This window comes from Abramis brama (assembly GCF_963993115.1).
Source record: "Abramis brama genome assembly, chromosome: 3".
NCBI lineage: Eukaryota > Metazoa > Chordata > Actinopteri > Cypriniformes > Leuciscidae > Abramis > Abramis brama.
The window spans coordinates 16,780,487-16,807,130 of NC_139965.1; the positions used below are offsets into that span (position 1 = coordinate 16,780,487).

Below are 26,644 nucleotides of genomic sequence, written 5' to 3' on the forward strand. Positions count from 1 at the left end.
CGGAGCCTTGATAGGTGTAGATGCTGCATTGCTTTAATACCTAAACATGAGGCAATATGCCTTTTAAGACATATAGGTTCTGATTTACTTCCCTCTCGCATTTTTTTTATAGTTTTCCTCCAATTATTTGCTTCCTTTAAACAGTAGAGAATAGATTACGCATGCAATTCTACGATCGCTAATTTAAAATAAAAAATAAAAAGACAAATAAATATTATATTAAAATGAAAATAAATAAAAAGGAAAAGTAAATATAAATGAATCACTTTCTGGCTGAGATCAATGGTGCTTTTAGTTTTTTTTCACACTTGAGTCCTCTTTTAAACTAGCCCAAATGCCTTTGCATTCACACTGTTCCTGGTTGTAAAATTAGCGACCAGTGCTTAAGTCCGCTTTCCATTCACAATTCTTTTTTTTTTCTTTAGATTTTTATTACATTTTGATTATATATTGCCTATTTTGCTGATTTATATGAAGAGAGAGAGAGAGTGTGTGTGTGTGTGTGTACAGTATATACAGTATAAATATGTATGTAAACAACATACATAAACATGCATACATAAAACAACGTCATATTTGTTTTTAAACAACACAATATTAATGTTTTAACTTATGAAGAGTTCAGAGATCAATATTTGGTGGAATAACCATGATTTTCAATCACAGCTTTAATGCTTCTTGTTTTATGGCTTGTGACCATTCATTTTCCTCTTGATCACATTCCAGAGGTTTTCAATGGGGTTCAGGTCTGGAGATGGCCATGACAGGGTCTGGTGCTGGTGGTCCTCCATCCACCCCTTGATTGACCTGGCTGTGTGGTATGGAGCATTGTCCTGCTGGCAAAACCAATCCTCAGAGTTGGGGAACACTGTCAGAGCAGAAGGAAGCAAGTTTTCCTCCAGGACAACCTTGTGCGTGGCTTGATTCATGCGCCCTTCACAAAGATAAATGTGCCCGGTTCCAGCCTGGCTGAAGAACCACCAGATCATCACCGATCCTCCACCAAATTTCACAGTGGGTGGGTGCGAGACACTGTGGAGCTTGTAGGGCTCTCCAGGTCTCCGTCTAACCATTAGCCAACCAGGTGTTGGGCAAAGCTGAGAATTGGAAAAATTGGAAAATTGGAGAAGATGACCTTAGTCCAGTCGTCTGCGGTCCAATCCTTATGGTCTTTTGCAAACCTCAGCCTGGCTCTTTTTATTGATGAAGGGCTTTTTTTCTAGTATTGCACGACTTCATCCCTGCCCCTAGGAGCCTGTTTCGAACCATCCTCGCTGTGCACTTCACCCAGCTGCCATTTGCCATTCTTTTGTAGGTCACTTAATGTCATCCTACGGTTGTTGAGTGACATTCGAATGAGTTGGCGGTCATCCCGGTCAGTGGAGAGTCGTTTTCACCCTCTGCTGATCTGTAGCTTTGGTGCGGCCAATGTCTGTAGCTTGACCTTGTTCTTATGAACCGCTGTCTTTAAAATTTTAAAGATGGAAGCAACCTGACGCTCACTGTATCCCTCTGCCAGTAAATCCAGAATTGAACCCTTCTTTTCCTCACTCAAAACTTCTTTTCAACTCTTTTGGCATGGTCAATAGTCCAGCTGGTCCTATTGCAAGAGGATAGTGATGACCACAGCAGTGGTTTTTATACTTTTCCTCGTTAAATGAGATTTGGTTCAGGTGATCACCTAATCAGTTCTTCATTAAGCAGAAGGAGGTGAGAATGGAATGGAATGGCTGCCATACATGTAGAGATGCTGACTTAGGAAAAATCTCTTCATTTTTCTCTCTTCATTTTCCCCAGAGCTATATGTATACATATGATTTTCTATTATTTTGTTTTCCTTATTCATTTTGCTGTAATAAATAGTTTTTAATTGTTTTATTTTAATTGTTCAATGTTTATGCTTTAATTGTTGCTAGTAAATTTATTACTAAAATGTATTGCTTCTTTTTATAACAGTTTTTACATATATTGCTTAAATATTGCTTATTGATTATATATATATATATATATATATATATATATATATATATATATATATATATATATATATATATACACATACATACATACATATATATATATATATATATATATATATATATACACACACACACTGATTAGCCAAAATATTATGACCACCTGCCCTGATTGTGTCCTGTGATCTCTGGCACCAAGACGTTAGATGTAAAAGAAAATGGGACTAATCAGATCCATTGCTCCAAAGTCCAGTTATAATGCTTATGTGCCCATTGTAGGCAGTTTTGATGGTGGACAGGGGTCATCATAGGCACTCTTGATTGGTCTGTGGCCACGCAGCCCCATGCGCATCAGAGTGTGATGCAACTGTGTGTTGTGAAACAATCCTCCAAATAACCATCATTAACATTTTGTGTGAGTACACAGTAGACCTTCTGTTGGTTCAGTCCAGACGGGATAGCGTTCGTTGCTCTCGTGCATCGATAAGCCTTGGGCGCCCAACACCCTGTCGCCGGTTTGTGGTTCATCTCTCCTCGGATCACTGTTGGTAAATTCTCACCACTGCTGACCGAGAGCAACCCACAAGCCTTGCCTTTTCAGAGATACTCTGACCCAGTTGCCTTGCCATAACAGTCGCTCAGATCTTTATTCCTGCACATTTCTCCTGCATCCAACATGTCGATTATGAGAACCGATTGTTTGCTTACCATCGAATATAACCAGACCTTAATATGTGGCCTTGTTAGGAGATGATCATCGATATTCCCTTCACCTGTGACTGGTTATATTGTTTTGGGTCATCAGTGTGTATGTATTATATATAAGCTCAGTAAGCCAATTTAAAAATGTGTTAAATGGCAAAATTCCTTTGGGTCCCTAAATAATAATAGTGCACCTAAATAAATCTGTCTACAAACCTGATGCATTGTTTCATCTTGAAATCCTATAGGAATGATTCTCCAGACACAATATATATATATATATATATATATATATATATATATATATATATATATATATATATATATATCATCATAGATATTTATGAACAGCAAGAACAAACTGCATGGTTTATGTGGACTGGCCCTAGAACTGCTCAATCATGTGTCTATCTCTCAATGACTGACGGATAACCTGTGTCACTGTCTAAGAATCAACTGTCAGGCTAAAGAAAGATAAGATACACCTCCCTGTGACACATTTTTGTGTGTTCTAAAAAAAGGTGATGGCTGCACATGTACTTGCAAGATCTCATCACAGTTTGAACACAGACACCACTACATGCAAACACTGATGTAGAGACAACTAAAACAACTAAGAAGTATTTGTGAACAGGGTACAAACCGGTTTTGGTAGGGATAGGGCTTTCCAGTAAGAACACTGTCTGCTTCCAGTGAGTCTTAGTGCAGTCTGGAGCAGTGGAGAACATGACCTAAGATTCAAAACAAAGCTGCATTAAAAACCTGTTTGAAAATGCCCTTGTTCTGCTTTTCATCAGTCACTTTTCTTTCATATCAGTCACTTGTCTTGTAAAGAAAGAAATAAGTGAATAAGTGGAAATACTCAGTTCTGTTGTCAACCTTCACCAGGAAAAGAGGAATAATGCAAACAAATATTTACAAATACAATTAAGTAAATAAATATTTAGTTTTTTTAAACATTAAAAAAAGTTTTTCACCTAAAAGAACAAATAAAATTGTTGTACACTTACATGAGATTCCAGTCATATGACTGGCAGAGAAAAAGGCTGTTTTACTCTACATAAGTTAAGTTAAGTCAAGTCACCTTTATTTATATAGCGCTTTATACAATAGAGATTGTTTCAAAGCAGCTTTACAGTGATAACAGGAAAATAATGATTCAATGATGCAAGAAGACTTAAATTCTGCTGTAAAGCACCTCTAAAAAGACAATAGTAAACAGTTATTACTCAGGTGAAATCAGTTCATTGTTGATTCAGTTCTGTTCAAAAACTGTAAATTTCATCAGTTATGGAATGAGTTAATGAGGTGGCATAAAGTGGGTCATCTTGTCATGGTGACTACCATGATGAGATCACATTGTCAAATAATACTCGCTTCATCTCAGGACCTTTTTATTACGATGAGTTTTGGTCGATCGGATCACAAAACCCGATCTCACAGCAATTTGTATGAATTTTACGAGGTAGCTAATTCGTACAAATTCATAAGACCTCACTTGTACTAATTTGCACGATTTTTGCTAAATCGTACATATTTTACGAGTTGCCCAATTCGTATGAATTTGTACGAATGACCTACCCCTGACCCCGCCCCTAAACCTAACCGTCACTTGGGTTTAGACAAATCGTACGCAATCGTACGAATCAGCCACATTTTACTCACTCGTACGAATTGGTTGTGAGATAGCGTTGGATCACAAGTAGACGAGGGAGACACATTCCTGTTTACACCTTATGTTTGATCCGTCTCTTTTGCACTTTTAACCACTTCTGTCCTGATTTCTTCGAGGGGAGGGTCTATGGGTGGGTAAATGTATAGGCTTTTTAAGATCTTTCAATCTAATGGAAAAAATAAGTGCACACAATTTAAAAATGAATGCGACCGGACATGACAGAGAAACACGGACAGCAGCAACTTTCGTTTCCGCTCTGACAGCCGCAAGACCAGCCGAACGCTGTGAGTGTGTGTTAGAAATCAGGAATGGTGAGAGAACATTGAGCTTGGTACATTTTTTGTCTTGAAACCAAACTTTGGGCTTCAGTCGATAAAGTTTAAATCCCGTCTGGCTAGTGCGCTTCTCAAAATGTTTACACATTAGGTCAGTAGGCGAAGAGTAGACGGTCTTTTGTGGCTGTTTGAACACATTCGATCACATGAGCGTTTACATACGAAATCAATCCGGTCGAATGCGTTTTCAACTACCTCTGGAAGTGGTCAAAAGTGGACAAGCTCAAAACGTTTTAGACCCCGTTTACACCTGTATTTAGCGTCGTCCACTTGTGATCCGATCGACCAAAACACATCTTAATACCAGGTGTAAACAGGGTCGCAGTAACAGAATTAAACCATTAATGCGTGACAAATATGCCTGTGATTAGGGCTTTTTTGACAAAAGTCTCATTAACCGAAAATGCTTGCTTTTGTATGATGTTGCATCCAGGCTGATAGATGGGAGTTTAAAGTTCAGTGAAAAAAATATGTAGTGCACATTAGTTGGCAATCGCGAAAGGACAGAGGGGGAACCCCCGCTTCCTCTAACTCACACTAGGCCCCGCCGCCTGTTGGGATGGCCTTGCTGAATACTGTGACCTTATTTAGATGGACTAACGGTGTCAAAAATACTCAGAAAAAATGGTACACTAGGAAGGTACCCTTTGAAAGGGTTCTAATATGTACCATTTAGGCACTAATATGTACACTTTTGGTACCGATATGCACCTTTGAAGTCCTAATTTGCACTCTTTGGGTACAAACGTATACCTTTCGAAAGGGTACTTGCAAAATTAAATTTCCCAGGTCAGAAAACACACTCACATAAATTGAATCAGGTCAGAGCAAACATAATTGTTGTGGTTATCCACCAGATCATTAACAGAAACTCAGATGATGCCGTTTAAATGTCAAAAACAGGACAGAAGAACACTAGACCCCCTCCACATCCTCTTGCTTAAACTCCCATTATCAGAACCCAGCGCACGATCGTTCTCTCAGTGGCTGATGGGTTTAGCTTATTTCATTGCATGTTCCAGTTGGCCACTGGAGGAAGGCAAATGCTTATTTCAGCATTTAGGTATTAGAAGCTGGCGATTGCATTGCGATTGCCTCGGGCCTAAAAGACGGCAAGGCGTGACCGCAATTGCTCGCTGTTAAACAGCACAGCACTATTGCTTACCTTGTTTCCACAGCTCTTGTCGAAGAAAATGTCAAAATAGCCCACGATGGCCTGGAATGAAATATGAGAGAGAGGTTAGAACATGACATTCTGGTAATGCTCACACTTGTATTGGGCAGCAGGAAGTAATTAGCAAATGAGGGTAAAAGGAGGCATGTTGACAAGTGATTAAAAAAAGCAGTGTTGTAGATTCCCATGTAAAAAAATATATTTTTATTTATTAAAGACTACTTGTGACATATTTTTTGTCTTCTATGTAAATACACACACAATGTAAATAACACATTATTATGGAATTAAAAACTACCCTTTTTTGTCCCAACCTGCCCCCCAATGACAGTGGAGCAACTCTATCAATCTCAGGAGCATACTTGTAGTGGCAATGATGCAGAACTAATAGCTTTTAATCCTGACGCAGCTGACAACACGAGGGTCTGCTCGCTCACACAAAGAGCACAATCAATGAGAGGAGAAAGAGAGAGAGAATACACTGATAAAGAGAAAACAGGGCATTAAGAGAGAGGTAAGCAAGACAACAATAGAGGGAAAAGGAAAACACTCTAAAAGATGTTTAAAAAGAGAGGGAAGAAAAAAAGCTGAGGTGACTAAATGTTAAATAAGATGTTTTATTGAGTCTTTAACTAACCACATTGGGAGAATCTTCAGCCTTAACTCTTTTTATATGTAGTATTGTTTATAAAGCACCCTTGTGCTAAAAAATACAATAACATTAATAAATAAAATAAAATACAAAATAGCCATTTAAAAGTCTGCCCACAACTTGCACATTTACAAAATACATTACAGGACAGGAGCTAAAATAACTTGTGAAATTATACATTATTTTAACACATTTTAATGGATAAATTGAAGGGAACACAATATGTCAATGTTCTTTAAACGTGCATTGTGTAATATTTAGGAGGATTTGTAGACAGAAATGCAATATAATATGCTTAACTATGTTTTCAGTGGGGTATAATGAACCGTTATGTTTTTATTACCTTAGAACGAGCCGTTTCTATCTACATACACCGCGGGTCCACTTACATTGCGACATGTTTCTACAGTAGCCCTAAACGGACAAACTACTACAGAGCGCGTTTCTTTCATCACTTTGCTGTTATTCGTACAAAGAAGCTAGCTGAAGTCTGCGAATAAAACACTGACACAATGATGAACAAGTAATAATAATATTCGCAATAACATAATTTTACTGAATAATAAAGTAAACATAATTTCTTAATTTATGTTTGTAAAGAAACCTCATTGCTTAACTGGCTACTCTCTGCTGTCTCAGGCCCCGTTTACACGTACATGGTTATTTTGAAAAACGGAGACATTTCTCTTCGTTTGCGCCCTTCGTTTACACGCAAACGGAGGATTCGCCAATGAAACCGATTCTTTCTAAAAACTCCGGCCAGAGTGGAGATTTTGAAAATCTTCGTTTGCCCGTTTGCATGTAAACTGAGAAAAACTGAGTTTTAGGCAGCGACGTCACAGAATGTGACTATTTTCGGGATTCTGATTGGCTAAGGTGGGCTTGAGCTTCTCGTTACACTGCCACCTACAGGTTTGGCATGCTCTTGACAGCACATACATGGGTTCGTGTGCACAATGTTATTTTTGAAAACGAAGAGGGGTGAAATGTCCGTTTATGAAAATAGCCATCCACGTGTAAACGTAGCCTCAGACGACGACATCTTTTCCTGTCGGCCACCGTAACTTCTGTTGGATGCATTTCGCAAACTCACCACTAGATGCCGCTAAAAATCACACACAGCACTTTTAAATGTAAAAGTTTAGGGAGAAACACTGAGCTGTATTAGAAACACTCCAGAGTTTATAAAAATATAACTTCCATCCGATATCCATTACTTTTTAATTCATTTTACAAACAAGATTCTTAAATCAAGATACATTTACTTGAAATGCTAAAAGACATAAATATGAAGTCTTGTTTTCTGGGAAACAGTTCAAAATAAAGTGGGTTTATGATTAAAACAAGAACAAATGTCTCACTTAATTTTGTAAACATTTTTCAAGACATTTTACTTTTGTATCTCAAGCAAATGTATTTTGATGTAAAGATGTTCAGATATTTGTATTGGAAAACAGAACAAAAGTACCAAGGATGATATAAATTTTTTGCAATGCATGCAAATTTTAATGCCATGACTTTATGCATTTATGCATTGTGTAAGGGTGAATTAAGACTTTTTAAGACCTGCAGAAACCCTGTTCAAGGTTGCTTCATTAAGAAAGTTAATTATAAATGTACTTTCTGTCCCAGGCTGCTTTAGATGTGTAGACAGATAAACAGCCTCTGAAACAGCAACACATTAGAACACAATTCTCAAATCCAAGCAAATCACTTTTTATAGGAAATGACAGTTGAGAGCAAGAGACATCACTCAGGGTGATAGAAAAAAAAAAGTCAGGTCAGTGCAATTATGGATTGTAATGAACATTTATCAGACATTATATGGAGCAATAATTACCAAATCAAGCTAATTGCTGATTGAATTTGTTAGGAAGAGTGGATTTGCGAGTAATTTGCCACGCCAGAGATGAACTTTGACAACAGCTCATAAATATGATTGATTGGGGACATGCGTCATAACTTTCTCTTTTGATGACTCACACTGTTTACAAGTATAATATTTCCCAGGATGCAACCGTTCTTAAATACAATTAGCAAACCACCGAAATCCACTCAGAATGAGTCATTTATATTTCTACAATGTTTATTTAGTCATGAAGTTTTGCCATTTTAGAGAGGATTTCCCTGAACGAAAGGCAGAGTTGTGACACGGCATACACCTTCTCACAGATGGACACACACACACACACACACACAGCGCAGTCACCCTGTGAACTCCCAGGGGACACTGCAGTGATAATGTGAGCCATTCTGCCTGAAGTATCCCAGGGACCTTGTGTGGAGAAATAGAGCTCTGGCTTAATGCCTGTGTGTCCCTCTCCCTCCCATCTATTAATCCTCCTCTTTCTTCTGTTAAAACAGCTTTAAGAGGACAAAGCCACAGCAACATAATCAAGGGTTTAGTAGCACATCCATAAAGGACTTGTGTTCTCCATTATTCCTTCATATGAGCTTATTTTTCAATAGGCAAAAAAAAAAACTATTATCCTTTTTAAACAGTATTAAATGCATAAAAACATATAAATGAATATATATAGGTATATATATTCAGGTTGAATGGGACACTTTTTGCCATTGTGATGACTAGGAAAAAGTGTCCCAATCTATATATATATATATATATATATATATATATATATATATATATATATATATATATATATATATATATATATATATATATATACATACATACACACACACACACACACACACAGTTACTGTAAAGTTGTTTGTCCTTTTAAATAAATAAATAAATACACAACTTTAAGGATTATAAACAATTATATTTATATTTATCAGCAGGGATATATTAATCTATTTATGGTTACATTTTAGATATCATTGGCATTGTTTAACATATAAAGATTCAAGCATTTCCCAAAATTATTTCAATAATTAATCATAATTGGTATAATACACCTAGTGATTGCCATCCTCGTACTTTCCATAAATCTGAGAGTCAGTTATTTAAAACAAAAAAGCGCAGCATCTCCAAACCACTTTCCTATAAATGGGTTCATCCTTATTGTCAGCGTAAATTGCCCAGAAATGTCAACAGAAACTGGGACCCGACAAAAGAGGACGCGCACTGAAAACACGGGGGTCAGAGCCAAGTAACTCCCTGCCAGAAATAAAACAAAATAAACCCCCTGTTAACGCACTGTGAAGGAGCAAGAGCAGACACAAAAGCTCGTGTTGCGTGGGGAAAAGGGGGACAAATGGTGGAAACAGAGTCTTTTTATTCTCATCAAAGTGTTCAGCCTTCACACCCGGGGAATGTCGGAGATAAGTGATGCGCGCGAGCTGTTTCCCGGCCCAGGAGGAGGCGCACGGCGCAGCTCAGCGACTACCTGGAGAACAGGTCCGGGGAAAATTAATAATTATCATCATCGCTAACACCAACGGGGAGCAATTCATCATCAAGCCCTTTCCAGCGCTATCATGTCGGAGCAGAGCGTGGTGCAGCCAGATACAATTATGCGGCGAGCTGCGGAGGAGGGAGAGCTAATGCGCTTTTGATGGGGTTTATTCACGCGTGCGAGGCGTCACACTCGACCACCTCGAGTTCTCCAACCCCCTCCCCTTTTTCTGTGCACAACACACACCAATGCCACCGAAATTCCCATTCCCGCTATTCTGCTTTTCCCACAGTGTTCGACGTTCCGCCGCACTGGAAGCGAATACACAGGGTTTAATTAGAAGGGAAGGACATTACTGCAGAAACACTCACAGTCACCTACATAAAGTACACTCGAGTACAGACCGAGGCAGAAATGCTGGGAAAAGTGATATATCATTAGTTAAAACAGAAAAAAAAAAAATATATATATATATAACCTTTTATCCTTCACTTCTATAAATAGGGTATGATTGCAACACTTTTAGTTTTGGTTCTAGAACCCTCAAATATTAATACAAATATAGCACTAATTATTATGAGCTGTAATTATAAAATAGACTTTTTCACAAATTCAGGTAATAAGTGGCAAAAATGTAGCCTCCCATTAAACAGTTATCAACAGAATTAATGGATAATGGAAGACATGACCGTTTATGCAAGCATTTAACATTTGAAATGATGGTTATGGTGCTGTACGCTCTAGTCTACAGATACATTTTCTTATACATCTACAAATATGTAAGAATAACATTTTACTTGAAATAGACCATCCAGACTATAAAATGTACTGTAAGATCCAGGGCTGGATTAGCCACGTGGGCATTTGGGCACATGCAATAGCTTCCTTCATCCTGGTAAAATCTACAGTGTTATGTACTGTATGTACGCTACTGCCATCATGGCTCTAGTTTGACACTGTGTGCAGGAACTAGCACTGTTAAAATAGCCTCACATTAGAGTAATTATAGTCTCCCTTACAGAGTAAAACACAATCATTCATGCAACAGATTAATATATGAGCCCATTAAAATGCAAAACAACTGTATTTATCATGTAGGGGTGAATTCAGGTTAATTGGGACACCTTTTCCCAGTCATTTCAATGGCAAAAAAGTGTCCCAAATCAACCTGAATTCACGTGTGAATTTGTAACAAGTACAGTATGTACAAGATACATCACAAATGACCCTTGGTATGGCAATGACATGGTAAAACTTGATTTTTCAGCCATTGTGAAAAAGCATCTTTCTCCAAAATCTCAAAAAACGTCTAATTGATATTTTGAACCGCCCTGTACACACTGTTCTGTTAAAACAAGTTAGCCTGGATGTTTTATTGTGCAAATGAAAAGACATAATGTGCCCACCAGAACAACGGGAACAAAATAGAGTAAGAATTGCAGAACTGTTTGTATTCACACTTCCCTGCTGATAAACTAACAAGCATGCACAGTAACAGTCTTATGATTGTTTTGTGGCCCTTTTTCTTATAAGAAAGTGAAAAATATGCTTGTTTGGAATCAGGGCGTAATAAGGCATTTGCTAAAATACGAATACTACTACTGAGGTCAAGAACTAACAAAAAGTGTTTTTTTACAGTTTCTATGTACATACAAACTTGTATGTTCAAAGGAAGTGGTGTGACCAAGTGAACATTTGTGAAGTAACACACTGCTTTCCAACCATCTATACTGAAACTCCACTGACCTGATTTTACCCAAGGAGTTTCAGCTCCCTATAGCCCAGGGATCTGACCATATCTAGAGCTGTCCCGCTGTCAGCATCACCCCATGTTCACTTACTGGAAATGTCACGTCAGCCATAAAAAAATGCAAAGACGGGCGCATTTCATGATGCCACTGCGCTTTTAAACACAAACAAAATGCATGATAACTATGAAAGATAACTATAACGACAAATATGGCGTCCACACCAGCAGACAACATCTGTTCATTCTAAGTGCGCACTGCAGTTTTACCATCTGCCACTTTAAATGCTCAAGCTCTTTAAAACAGGATCGATTCTGATTGGCTCTCAATGTTTTTATTGTTCATCACCTGGAGAAAAAGTGATTCCAACGATATTGTTTCTCTGTGCCGTTATCATTACAGTTGTGGTGTGGACACTGCTATTCTTTTAAATTTAGAACAATATTTAGAACTATATATATATATATAAAGTTAATATTATTAACATTATAGTTAACATCTTTGGTGTGAACGGGCCTTTACACTATCGTTCAAAATGTAAAAAAATGTCTCTCATGCTCACCAAGGCTGCATTTATTTGATTAAAAAATACAGTAAAAACACTAATAATGTGAAATATTATTGAATTTTTAAGTATCTGTACTAATATATTCTTTGTAATTTATGTAATTTATTCCTGTGATGCAAAGCTGAATTTTCAGCATCATTACTCCAGTCTTCAGTGTCACATGATCCTTCAGAAATCATTCTAATATGATGATTTGCTGCTCAAGAAACATTTCTGATTATTATCAATGTTGAAAACAGTTGTGCTGCTTAATATTTTTGTAGAAAATGTAATATAATTTATTTCATGATTTTAATAGAAATAGAAAGTTAAAAAGAACAGCATTTATTTGAAATATATATATATATATATATATATATATATATATATATATATATATATATATATATATATATTTTGTAGCAATATAAAGACCCGTCATAAATTCCAATTACAAGTTAAACACATTAGGACTTGCTAATTAGGTCTACTAATTCGTATAGCTTCTATAACCATTGCTTTGTCTCCACTGACATTTTACAAATACAGAGAAAACAAGCATTATCCCTACTTATTTTTCCCCCGTATACGATCATTACCAGTATTGCTCTTGTCACAGCTTGATGTAACATGAGTGTCCTTAAGGCAAATCACCACTGATGCAAACATTATGCACAACCATCTTGAGATGCGCTTCAACTGCAGTGCATAAGATGTGCCATGAACATTTTATACCTCAAATAAAAGCTGTTGGTCCTCAATGTTAGCTACGTAATTCTTTTGTTTTGTCACATGACCACATTTTTAGAAATATCATATCATATAAAGCTGCTTTGCATAGAAAGATGTATATTATTTCTATATAAATATAACCATATGATTTTTAGTTGTTTTAGCTTATCTTCATGCTTATTTTAAATCATTTTAAATCATATTGAGGCCCCTTTGAAAGTTTGGTGAGGCCCCCTAGTGGGCCCCGGCCCCTGGTTGAGAATCACTGCGAGAAATATTCTGAAATACATCCTAAATCTGAAATATAATTTCAGTTAGTTAGTTTTACCTCCATCTTATTTTTTAAATCCAATAAGGGAACTAAAGTACAGTATACAAGTGGCACAGCTTACCCCACTCTTCCCTATTACTCAGGCCAAATTCTCAAATGTGAGCTTGAAGATACATATTGAATGCGTCAAAATGAATCTGACACATTTAGAAGTGACACAGTTTTTTCTGGAGGGAGGTAAAAGAGAAAGCAAGAGAGATACTGAGAGAGAGGAGAGAGCGTCGTCCCTGTGGACAACACGAGTCGAGGACCAGTGCAACTGTAAGAGCGAGCGTTATTTGTCTTCCGCCGGCCGAGCACGAGAGCGCAGGGTAGCGCTGTTCATTTAATGCAAGGTTAGGCAGCCTGATGTGATGAATGGACTGTCGGCGGGAGAATAAGTCCATGCACTCAATCATGGGGACGACAGCATTTTCCCTCCGTTTTTGGGGTGCCTCCATAATTACATGACAAAGCAGTGCAAAACAGGGTGCCGAATCCCATCTATGACTAGAAACTGAATTTTTTTCATTACACTCAAGGATATGTAAAACTTGAAAATTGGTTTAACCTGCCTTTGATCTAAAAATAGAATTTTGTAAACGAGGAGGAAATCAGGATGTGCTTTTCCATTACTGGAGAACAGCAGAAAAATGAGACGATGCTTACAAACTCCATTAAATCCAGACTAACTCTGAGAGGGGAAGGGAGATACTAATATAGTATTGATTAATCCATAAAAGCTATAACAAAGAAGCAGGAACAATAATGCTGGGACAAAACTGCGAGACAAAAGAAAAATTACACTTGAAATTTAAGTTGCTTTTTTTTTTTTTTCGTCTCTCACCAACTCTCACTTTTCACTGACAAATGCAAACACACATACTCCAGAACATACTACCAGAAAATACACCCTGACATGAATGGTGACCTAGCAAACAATATCGGTTGAAAAACAAACAAACATGATGTCTTGAAAGTTATGACATTATGTACTCAAATTCAAGTCATTCTGAACTGGTATGAAAAAAAGAAGAAACTCTCAAGAATGTTCACGCTGCTCTGCTTCCTAGAAAAACTGTTCAAAATCCCTGCAAAAACCACTATTATCCCACTACTAAAAATCACCCAAATGACTATTTTGAGGCCAAACGACATTGCATTTCAGATGTGTCATCACCAGACACATTGCACCAGTTCGATTAAGCAGTACGGACAATTGTATTGTACAGTTAAGATGTTTTCCATGACTATTGACATATGACTGCAGAGTATTTGGAATATACAATACTGTTTAAAGTTTGGGGGTGGTAAGATTGTTTTAATGATTTTGAAAGAAGTGTCTTGTGCTCACTAAGGCTGCTTTTATTTGAACAAAAATACAGTGAAAACAGTAATATTGTGAAATATTATTACAATTTTAAATAACTGTTTTCTGTTTTTAAATATAATTTATTCCTGTGATGACAACCTGATTTTCAGCATCATTACGCCAGTCTTCAGTCACATGATCCCACAGAAATAATTTGAATATGCTAATTTGGTGCGCAAGAAATATTTCTGATTATTATCAATGTTTAAAATAGTTGTGGAGTTTCATATTTTTGTGAAAACCATGATTTTTTTTCCCCCAGGATTCTTTGAGGAATAGAGAGGTGAAAATAACAGCATTTATTTGAAATAAAAATTATTTTTGTAACATTATAAGTCTCAACTGTCACTTTTGATCAGTTTAAAGTAATACAATCTACTTTTATGGAAGTTTAATGGTGTTTTATGGCCTTTTTGGAGCTTGACAGACATGGCCACAATGGATAGTTATTAAAATGTACACTATGTAACTTTAATTAGCGGTTAAAAAAAATAAACATTGTTTTGGTTGTGCTTCATCTCTGTGTGACTGTGTGAATGAATATGTTTATCCACTGCTCATAAAACATTCATTACTAGGCTTAAGGGATATAACCAGTTTAGATGGAAAGGATCTCAAGCTGACTAGCTGAAGATGTTACTGTAGCTTTACCCATTAATAGACACGGTACTTCCAGCACAGCGCTACAACAACCATAATGAAATGACCCTTCACAACACATAATGCTTTACCATGAACTCTGTTAGAGAGCGACATATGGCAATATATCAGTTCAATAAAATGCATTACTCACTTTTTGATTAATAAAACAGAAAAAAACACATTGTAGAAAAAGGATTGATGGTGTATTGACTCAATTTAAATAAAAAAAAATAAAGAGTGTACCTGTACATAGGACAAGAGCTGCATGGCTATTTTTCATAATTTCCCTTTTTGTTTTACAGTACTAGAATGACAAGTGTGAGAGAAATATTCCTTTAATACCCTCTCAGTCTATTTTACCTCACACATGGAGTCATGCAGTTGAATTTAAGCCATGAAATAAAGTAAAACCTTTCACTGGCTGTCGTTACCTTCACCTGTACGAAAACCCATCTGTCCATCACACCAGACTGATGTCTGAGCTACCGGACCCATCCCAGACATCTCCCCGCCACTAATTAATCTTCACACCTGACAACCTTGATTAGCTCTGAAGATTGAAGTGTGTGTAAGACAGTCAATAATCACTGTTGTGTGCGAGTTTGTTTGTGTGTTGGATCTACTCACTGTACAGAATGTGCTGGCCGTTATCTTCAGAGAGAAGCCTACGGTGAAATCCAGCTCAGAAACAGTCACAGTGCCACAGTCAATAGTCTAGAGAGGGACACACATGAACAAAACTTCTTCAAACATCTTATAAAGTAACAGAGATGGCTAAAAAGTTGGAAGCAGTAGAGGTCACAAACATGGTTCTTGGACGGCTAACACTGGATATCAATAGACATTCAAGACCATTTTAGACATAGATTTGTTTTTACTTTACTTTTTGACTTTTTGTTGATAAATTATATGACCTAAACTCAATCTCAACTTCGCAACATAAGGGCACATAATATATTGGAGCACATGCACTAGTTTTTAAGTGCTTGATGGAATAAAACATTTTAAAGAACACAATACAACAAATAAATTATACTTTACATTATACTCGCTGTAAACAAAAAGCTAGTAATGTAGGCGGAATGCAAGAGGATTGGGATAATGATTACTACTTTTAAATGATCAATTATAATTATTACATTTTAAAGATTAAAAATAGATTATTAAATGATTTAAATAATTTAATTTAAGATTGTTAAACAGAATTAAATCTCAACATGACAAAAATGCAATAAAAACCCTTTAAATATCATAAAGCAGTAAATGTGTCTAGTTTAAGTGGAAGACGTGTCATTAAATGTTGTAAGAGGACTCCACGCTAGAATGTGTTCATTTAATGGAACTCTGACCACCGTTAAATGGCGTTATTGGGGTGGGATCAGTGAGATAATGGAAGTAAGATGTGCAACGTTTCAGCACAGAGAGGAAATGATGGATTTCTGCATTTAATTTTCATTATTGCTTATGTTTGAGCCATTTAATGATCAATGTCAGGGAATATAATTAAATTCAGCCCCCGTGGTTGAACATACGGCTAAAACTGGTCACATTTTTCTGAGAAGACGTAAAACTTTGTTCAATCTACTCTTAAGCCCTGTTTACACCTGGTATTACGATGTGTTTTGGTCGATCGGATCACAAGTAGACGAGGGAGACACATTCCCTTTTACACCTGGTGTTTTAATCTGTCTCTTTTGGACTTTGAACCACTTCTGTCCTGATTTCTTCACAAAAAAAATGATCAGATCTTTTGAACGCAACTGCTAATGTAATGTACATATGAATGCAACCGAAAATGACAGAGAAACACAAGGAGAGCATCAGATTTTGTTTCTGCTCTCACAGCCGCAAGACCAGCCGAACGCTGTGAGTGTGTGTTAGAAATCAGGAATGGTGAGAGAACATTGAGCTTGGTACATTTTTCATCTTCAAAACTAAACTTAGGTCTTCAGTCGATAAAGTTTAAATCCTGTCTGGCTAGTGCGCTTCCCATAATGTTTACACATTAGGTCAGTAGGCGGACAGTCTTTTGTGGGTGTTTGAAGGCATTTGATCACATGAGCATTTACATACGAAATCAATCCGGTCTAATGTGTTTTCAACTACCTCTGGAAGTGGTCAAAAGTGGACAAGCTCAAAACGTTTTAAACCCCATTTACACTTGCGTTTAACGTTGTCCACTTGTGATCCAATCAACCAAAACGCATCTTAATAAATAAACAGGGCCTAAATAATAAATAAACAGGTTTAACTTAATAAACAGGGCTTTAGTTTTTAAATGTATATACTGTTTCATCACATTTCAATGTAACTATACAGTAGCTCTTGTGGAAACACCTTAAAAAACAAAAAATAAAAATAAAATAAAACCAGAACAAACACATATTTATTAGTGTTAATTTGTTTTGCTCAGATTCATTGGTGGCATCTTCCACTTAAATATTTTTTTAAAAATCACAGGAAGAACAACATTAAACATATGTGTGTTTTTCCTCATAAGTGTTTGTACAAAGCCATGGCAGGCAGTGTGATAAGTAATGGTGAAGTTTACCAAGGAGGACTTTAAATAAGGATTAGAATAATCAATCAGCCATTGTCACAGACGGCCTCCGAGGCTTTACTTCCTCTCAAACGTCTCTCGCTCTCTGCTCACAATCTGTCACTCCCTTCTCTTCATCTTCTGCTTGATCCTACCTACGTTTTCCCCCTCCTCCCTCTATCTCAAAACAAGGCCACAACACAGGAAATTGGCTTTCTGTCCAGCCCAGACTCAATTAATTAGGGATTCAGGTGAGTTAATGAGTTGCACCAAATCTAATAAGACAGACACCACTATATAGTTAAAAAGAGGGGATTAGTAACCAGATAACGTGTAGGAATAGTTCACCCAAAAATGAAAGTGACAGTATAAATCACCATCTGCTTCTGTTGTATGGAAAAGAGCAGCTTGGATATTTCCCAAAATTTGCTGTTGGTGTTCTCTGGGAAAAATCATAAGGGTTTGGAATGACCAGTTTAATTTTGGGGTAAACTATCCCTTCACACTACCATTGGGGTCGGTAAGATTTTTTAGTATTTTTGAAAGAAGTCTCTTATGCTCTCCAAGGCTGCACTTATTTGATCCAATATACAATAAGTACAGTAATATTATGAATAAAACGGTAGTGGTGTGAAATATTATTGAAATTTAAAATAGCTGTTTTCTATATATAAAAAAAATATATTTTATAACGTAATTTATTTCTGTGATGGCAAAGCTTAATTTTCAGCATCATTACTCCAGTCTTCAGTGTCACATGATCCTTCAGAAATCAGCTGACTTAGTGCTCAAGAAACATTTCTTTTTATTATCAATCTTGAAAACAGGGAAATCATTATATTGCTGAATAAAAGTATTAATTTCTTTAAAAATAGAAATCTTACTGACTCCAAATGTTTGAAAAGTAGTGTATGGAGCCCAACCCATCTGCGCTGCGATATTATTAAAAGTGAATATTTACAGTTACATGTGTTCATTTGGCAGACGCTTTTAGCCAATGAGACTTGAGGAACACCACAAGCACAAAAGAGAATATGTTTTTTCCTGAAGACCCACTATTAAATCTCAATAGATGACATGCTTCACTGGGCCATTCAGAATTAACTAATCATTTCGCTCATAATTCCCTTCAGACTTCTCTAGAAAGACCCTAATAAAGTCTCTCCTCTTACCTTAATCACTGCGGGCTCTGAAATGACCGTCTCGGGCTTCAACACCTCCACTACAGCTTCTGGTATCACAGCCTTCTTCATACACATCATCTTGAAGCCATACACATCATCCCAGAATGCAATGCGGTCACTGTGTTTCTGAGTGTCCCCCACCGCCGCCAGGCTGATATTGCATCGGTCCGGAAAGACTGAAAAGAAAGATGATAAATGAAAGTGAGTAAAAGACATCATCTGCAGGGCTTACATATGATATATGTTCAAAGTCAAACGAAGCCCTCATGAGTCAATACCTTACATGACAAGAACATTATTCATTTAGCAGACACTTTCTAATCCAAAGTGACTCATGGTACATATTTTACTTATGGGCCATTAACTCTACAACGTTTTCAGCTAAAAATTTTAAACTATTAATGCATTTTGGCTGTTCGTTTACACGACAACGCCGTTTTGGGGGTCTGAAAACGCAAACTTTTGAAAAAGGGTTTCTAAGTGCGAGTTTTAGAAAACAATACCGTTATCATCTCCATGTAAACTACAAAAACACCAATTTGTGAAAACGGTGACGTCATGCGCATGCGAATTACGTGTTCAGTCTATAGGCGTGTAGTGTTTCTTTACAAAGTGACATCGCCAACTACTGGCCTGGCATGAATAATACAGCGTTTGGTAACACTTTATTTAAAGGTGACGTAATTACACGTCATGTAATTACTATAGTGATAACAGTAAATTATGCATAATTACAAGTAACCAAACATTAACCGTAACTCTATAGTAAGTACATGTGGTTGGTTAATATTACTCCGTACTAATTTAAATAAGTAAGTATAATGTAACTACATCACCTTAAAAAGCGTTTTAGTAATTTTTACGTCCATGTGAACAGGGATCATTTTGACAACGTTGTTGCGTTTATCGAAAAACGCAAAGGAAAAACGTTTCCGTTTTTAGTACATCGTTGTCGTGTAAACGTACCCTTAGATTGAGCTCCTGAATCGCACCTCCTGGGGTTTAAACCCACAACCTTTGGCTTACCGGTCCGGAACCACTAAGCCATGTAACATCCATTTAAAGATTTATGCGCAGCTTTTCAGATCTCTGGTGCAGTGGTTAGCTCACATGATCTAGACATATCTGGGCCACACTGCTCCCAGGGAAGCTGGTTCGAGCCCATTAAACTCGAAATGACTCCAATTAAATGTCCTACATTTGTAAACTTTGACTGCATATTAATTTGTTGGCATTAAATATACAAGCACTGAATGTTTGAACAAATTCACTGGCATGAATCAAAAAAAAAAAAAAGCAAACCTACTTGGAAACATCGGTTTGAATGTGCCACAGTTATGACAAGGCATAAAGTAGATTAATGCACCTATCAATAGACTTTTCAAACAAGAAAATTGCAAACTGTAAATGTGTTTGATATACACCGATTTAAAAAGCCAGTATACTTTTCAATTAAAGCTGAACTAAAAACTAAAAATATGACTAGTTTTTACAAAAATGTTTGGTTTTATATAACTGATAACTAAAGCGTAAGGAACGGCTGGACATTGTGTGGGCGTATTAGACCTCATCCTTTACACAAATGTGCAATAATGAGCACATCTATCATGAAATGGTAAACCACAGCCCTGACGCTCTCATTCAGTAATGTTTCAGTCGTTTCCAGTGCTGGTAAATGTCCCTGTGTGAGGATGTTAATGGTTACCAAGCACATGCTTCTGGCAAAAAAAATCTGTATTCAACTGATAGTCATAATCATAAAAACTCTGCATCTATCAGTTCTTAATGTCCTTTACGTTTGGCCATCAGAGACAAACTAAAATCTGCAGTGTGTTTATTTCATGCTACCGGAGAAACCAGACATGAGACATCACTAATATCTACACTAAACATCAGGAGATCCTGAATGTGTAAATCATTTTGTCTTACATTTATGTCATTTTAGTTGTATGTGCATAAAGGGTACATTTAAAGTAACATTTTCAATTACAAACAAGCCTTATTCAGCCTGTGTGCATTACGGCTGGAATACACAACACAACTTTTAAAATTTGAACAGATTTTAAAATACCAAGAATCATACACTTTTTAAATAGTTACAGAAAAAAAATTGGGCATCGTTCACTGAACAATTGAGGATCATAACACACTACAAGACTTAAGACAAATTAAAACAATATGTGTTCTAAAATCGGTACAAAAAAAAAATCAAACATAGCCTATTCATAAATCAGGGGAACACAGTTTACAGAAAACCCTTGTTTTTCTTCTTTTGCCAGAAAAAAAAAGTTATGTATATAACAAATTGTCAACAAAAAGTAGATTTCTAGGTATAAATTTTAGGTATAATTTTTTTTTTTGTATATGGCTGTAACACTAGTAAAAAAAAATGCAAAGAAATATTTAATTAGTGCATCTAATTTATTTTAAATAATTACATAATATAATAATTAAATAACTGAAAATATGTATCTTGTACTTAAGTGACAACTAGTTAAATAAAGCTAAAAAAATTAAGTAAAAAAATATTTATACATATATTACATATTACAATTTTTAGACTACATACATAGTATTATGTAATATAGCCAGATGTTTATTGAAAAACATATTTTACATAATAGAACACAAGAAAATCATCTTAATGTTTCTTGTAATTAGATGTGTTGGGTGAAAATCAAAAACAGCCATTTCAGAACAGACAGTCCCATTAACTCTGTCCGACGCTTCAAAAGAGAAATCCATGATAGACTATATCTCACCAACTTTGTCTGACCTTTAATCAAGGGTTAAGGGTGCACATTCACTCTCCTGCGCCATAATAAAGTGTGTCCCATCAAAATCGTGTCTCCCGTGTGACAGAATCGTGACTGGCATGTTATAAACTCCAGCCTGTACCTTAAAGCCTTCGCTGTGACCCTGTGGGTGTCATGTAGGGTGAAAAACCACACACGCACACACACCTGGAGTGGATTTGTCACCTCATTTTCTCTGATTAGTGGAGCTATGAGTGATTGTCTTGGGAGACGCGTGTAAGCACTGATTTGGTGGTACACAGGACCGTCCCGCACCTGAACAGGGAGTGGAGGCTAGAGAAAGAGAGAGAAGGGGGGCGAGGGAGAGGGGGGGTAGTGTCCCAAGATTCATAGCTTTGACATCTGCGTCCTTCTCGACTCGGTGCTCAGGGCCCGTTTGTCAAGCACCCCCCCCACCCTCCGGTTCCTCTTGAGGGCAGCCGTGAAGAAGAGGGTAGTAAGAACAGGAGGTGAAAAAAAAAAAAAGCATCCAGTGATGAGAGAGCGAAAGCACAGACCACGTTTCAGGATGAAGAGAAAGGTTAATAATATGAGGTATAAAGGAGAGAGAGGGAGAAACGAGGTTATAGTGGCAGGGGTAAGTAATGTTGATCTGACACTGTGCAGAGCTGCCACATGATGGGCCATTATATCAATCTGCTTCACACCAGGTATACATGGCTGCGGGCTTTCCGACTGAGCTGAAAAATAGAAACGTGCTGCCTCACTGGACGACTCAGTGCTATTCTGCCGGTGCCTCTCACATTTCTGGATTTCCCAGCACATATATACATAAAAATGTATTTTCAAATGTTGATGGCTCATCTTGCATGCAACAGATTTTGTTCAATACAATTGGAATGACAATGTGCATCAAGGTTGCATTAAATTAAATTAAAAGTAAAGACAAAGTATTTCTATTTCAAATTCAGTTTGTTCTATTCATCAAAGAATCCTGGAAAAAAATGTTGTATCATGGTTTCAACAAATTGTGAAAACTGTACTGTGATGTTACAGAAATGGAGTGAAAAAGTTTCTCAAACGGCTTGATTTTGTCCATTATAAATTGATTGGACAGTTTGGGTTTGCTATTGCTGTGATGTCATTTTAGTGACAGGTTGCCCCGCCCTCGTGCCAGTAAACGCATCATCAGAGAAGAGAAGCGATGACACTGCACATGCTTTGATTAAAGAGAGCACATGAATTAAAAAAGGTAATGATGTGCACGGAAAATAATTTATAATACGGCAGTATTTCATTATCTATCCATCTATATCTATACACACATACATTAATATATATATATATATGAAGAGTTCAGATGCAAAAGCCTCTAAGTGCCATCTGAAATTTTCTTCTTGAATTATCATTTTTAACAAGCTCGTATATTTAAGGTCAGTAATTTCACTTAAATAGCAATGAAAATGACCTATTAATTGTCATTTAAGTGAAACTACTGAACTTAAATATATGAGTTTGATAAAAATGATCATTCTAGAAGAAAATTTCAGATGGCACTTAGGGGAACTCTTCATATATATATATATATATATATATATATATATATATATATATATATATATATATATATATATATATGAACATACATACATACATACATACATACATATATATATATATATATATATATATGTATGTATGTATGTATGTACGGTATATATATATATATATATATATGTATGTTGGTATGTATGTATGTATGTATGTACGGTATATATATATATATATATATATATATATATATATATATATATATATATATATATATATATATACACACATTTACATAAATATCTATTAAGAACATTTATTTGGAGGTCCCTGAAAAGTACTAAAAGAGTTAAAGTCTCATTTAGTATACGCGGTTCTATGAATATGCAAATTAGCCCCGCCTCCACTCACTCACACCAGCTCAGAGATCCACTCGTTGACGATTACACTTTGACTTAATTGGTTTCAAGGTAGTTTGTGACGTCAGAAACACCAGCGATTTCAAACCGCGTTTGGCCAAATCTTTGGTTCACTGCAGTTTTAAGGAGAAAATACTCAACAATGGTGCTGACTTATGAATTTGAACATGGTTTGCCTTAAAGCATATTTAAAAATGCCACACAGACATATAAACAACATTAAAAGCTGGATTTTCAACACAGGGGGACTTTAATAGAATAAAAAAAGCGACCGGAGTCATTAAGTGGAATCAGAATCATAACTAGAATCGTAAAATTCCTAACAATTCACATCCCTACCCATCCTCAATCCCATGATGCTGTAAAGATCAGGAGAGTGTAACATTTCCTGTGTCAAGATCCTTGAAGTCATAATTCATCCAGTCAGCGTGTGCACTGCATACCACCAAATCTCCTCAGCATCTGTTCACTTAAACCTCCACAGTGGACAAGAAAATGACGCAGAGCCACAAGACACATGCAGCATGTTTAACATCCACTTCCACTCCGTCCACAACCTTTGTCTGGATGCTGCAGTTTCCAGAACAATGAAAGAAAAATATGTTTGTTTTCTGGTATCTAGAAGGTGAGTGCCCAAGGACTGCTTAGTTATTCATCAGTTGCTTTAATTTATGTTTTATTGACGGAAATCAATATGTAGTAAAAGGCAGCGCAGCATGCAGGGTGTGAGATAAGAGAGAACACCTGGAAAACACGCAGAACATTATGCTGTAAACTAAGTGTGAAAGGTGGTTCTACAAAACTGCAGTATGAAGAAAGATTGTAGTGGCATGACTTTCGCAAATATAAAAGTATCCTAAACTGCACTGAATTATAAGGAGTGTTTCCTGCAGCATAGCAAAATAGATCTCATTTATCATTTTATCCTTAATATTTATATAAAGTCGCGATTTTTGTGCAAGAATGATCATTTTGGAGTTAGAATGAGTTAGAAATCATAAATAAATCAGCAATGTTTCAGCAAATGTTTTCAAAAATTGTTTGCTATAATAAATATTAAATTAATTTGTCCATTGGAAATTGATTGGACCGTTGGGGTTTGCTTTTGCTGTGATGTCATTTGAGTGACAAGTTGCCCCGCCCTCATGCCAAAAAACACATCATCAGAGAAGAGAAGCGATGTTACTGCAGATACTTTGATTAAAGATTACGAGAGTATGTGAATTTAAAAAAAAGTAATAAAGTACAGCAGTATTCCATACAATTCTATCCCTCCATCTATCACGAATTTAAAAAAAGGGGAAAACAGATTTTCAAAAGTATATAGGAAAAACTTTAAACATTAAAAATAAAAAAACAAACATATTAATCTACATTAATGGTTTGTAGCCACCTTTTTTAAGCCAATATAAGGCACATTAAAACTACCAAATTCTCAACACACTTCTACACTTTTTATTGGTTATGGTCACGATAAAGGGGGAGGCTAAATAAAGTTCAACACCACAGCATTTTCATGATAACACCTCTTTGTAATGGTCCCTGCAAGGGAAACAAACACACACATGCTAACTCATCTTTCATCATTTTAGACAGCCCTGATTCAGTCTGTGTGGAATCCTCCTATTAAAATAAATGAGGTCTGTTTGATAGACCTTGAAAATAAAACCCCACTATGAGAGATGGGCTCACTGTGTCCCATAAGTAAAGAAAACAATTTGTAGGTCTAGCCAATGACCTCCCAGATACCCCTTATCTCAGAATGCTGAAACATGCGCATTTGACTCACCCAAACCACCATCTGCAAGGTACCGATCCCTGGCGTAGAGCACAGAGTCTAGCATTGACTCAAATAGGAGGAAGTAGCCCTAGAAAATGACAAAATGGGGGAAAGATACACATATAAAAGGCCAGCGATCAAATGCATTCGGATGTAATATTGGAGGCTTGGAGCAATGCATCACATTTTAGAGGATTTTAAAACTTTATGCTAAATATATACACATATGTGACCCTGGACCACAAAACCAATCACATGGGTAAATGTTCTGAAATTCACCCGAAATCCAAATAAATAAGCTTTCCATTGATGTATGGTTTGTTAGGATAGGGCAATATTTGGTCGAGATACAACTATATGAAAATCTGGAATCTGAGGGTGCAAAAAAAATCAAAACATTGATAAAATCGCCTTTAAAGCTGTCCATTTATGTTTGCAATTGTGCTGCATTCACTCACAAAAATAAAGGTTTTATATATTTACGGTAGGAAATTTCCAAAATATCTTCATGGAACATGATCTTTACTTAATATCCTAATGATTTTTGCCACAAAAGAAAAATCAATAATTTTGACCCATACAATGTATTGTTGGCTATTGCCGCGAATATACCCGTGCGACTTGTGACTGGTTTTGTGGTTCAGGGTCACATACAGTATATTCACCTTGCTTTTCTAGTTAAAAATGATACATTTTAGGGTTACATGAATTTCATTTTCATTATACTTCCTTAAATTCAAATTGCAATTCTGAATCATGTTTGCAACATCAATTCACATTCAATAAAAAAAAATTGCATTCTTAATTAAATTCTGAATGGTGCACAACCAAGTGTTCAATGATTCAATGAAGCAGCATTTCTATCCCATATGGGATATCCATTATGAGATAAAAATGCAGCTTTATTTGCAAATATTTTTACTGAAATTAAATATGCATTAAGTTACACACAAGCTCTTTTGACTTAGGACAGCAAGAAACTGCCCAGATTACAACACCCTAGCAACCACCCGAAACACCTGAGCAACAGAACATCTCCTCAGAATCCCTTAGCGATCGCCTGGCAATCACGACTTCTGCCTGAGCAAGCACAACTCACACTTTTTTTTCTTCAGAGAATGTAAGCAAACTAGGTTTCAAAAGTAACATTTGGCATTCATCATTCCCCTCTGGCTCTCACACATG

The 26,644-nt window shown here is 36.4% G+C and overlaps 1 protein-coding gene across 1 annotated transcript in view; it reads right to left on the reverse strand.

The window, feature by feature from the left end:
- The window catches only part of prmt3 (protein arginine methyltransferase 3), a 54,447-nt gene that overhangs the window by 5,022 nt on the left and 22,781 nt on the right, over positions 1-26,644 (reverse strand). Inside the window, exons 11-15 of the mRNA XM_084109043.1 lie at positions 25,469-25,547; positions 18,942-19,129; positions 15,858-15,944; positions 5,854-5,904; positions 3,322-3,409 (exon numbers count right to left, since the gene is read on the reverse strand). Coding sequence (XP_083965169.1) covers positions 3,322-3,409; positions 5,854-5,904; positions 15,858-15,944; positions 18,942-19,129; positions 25,469-25,547 — 493 coding nt within the window. The remainder of the gene's footprint in view (positions 1-3,321; positions 3,410-5,853; positions 5,905-15,857; positions 15,945-18,941; positions 19,130-25,468; positions 25,548-26,644) is intronic.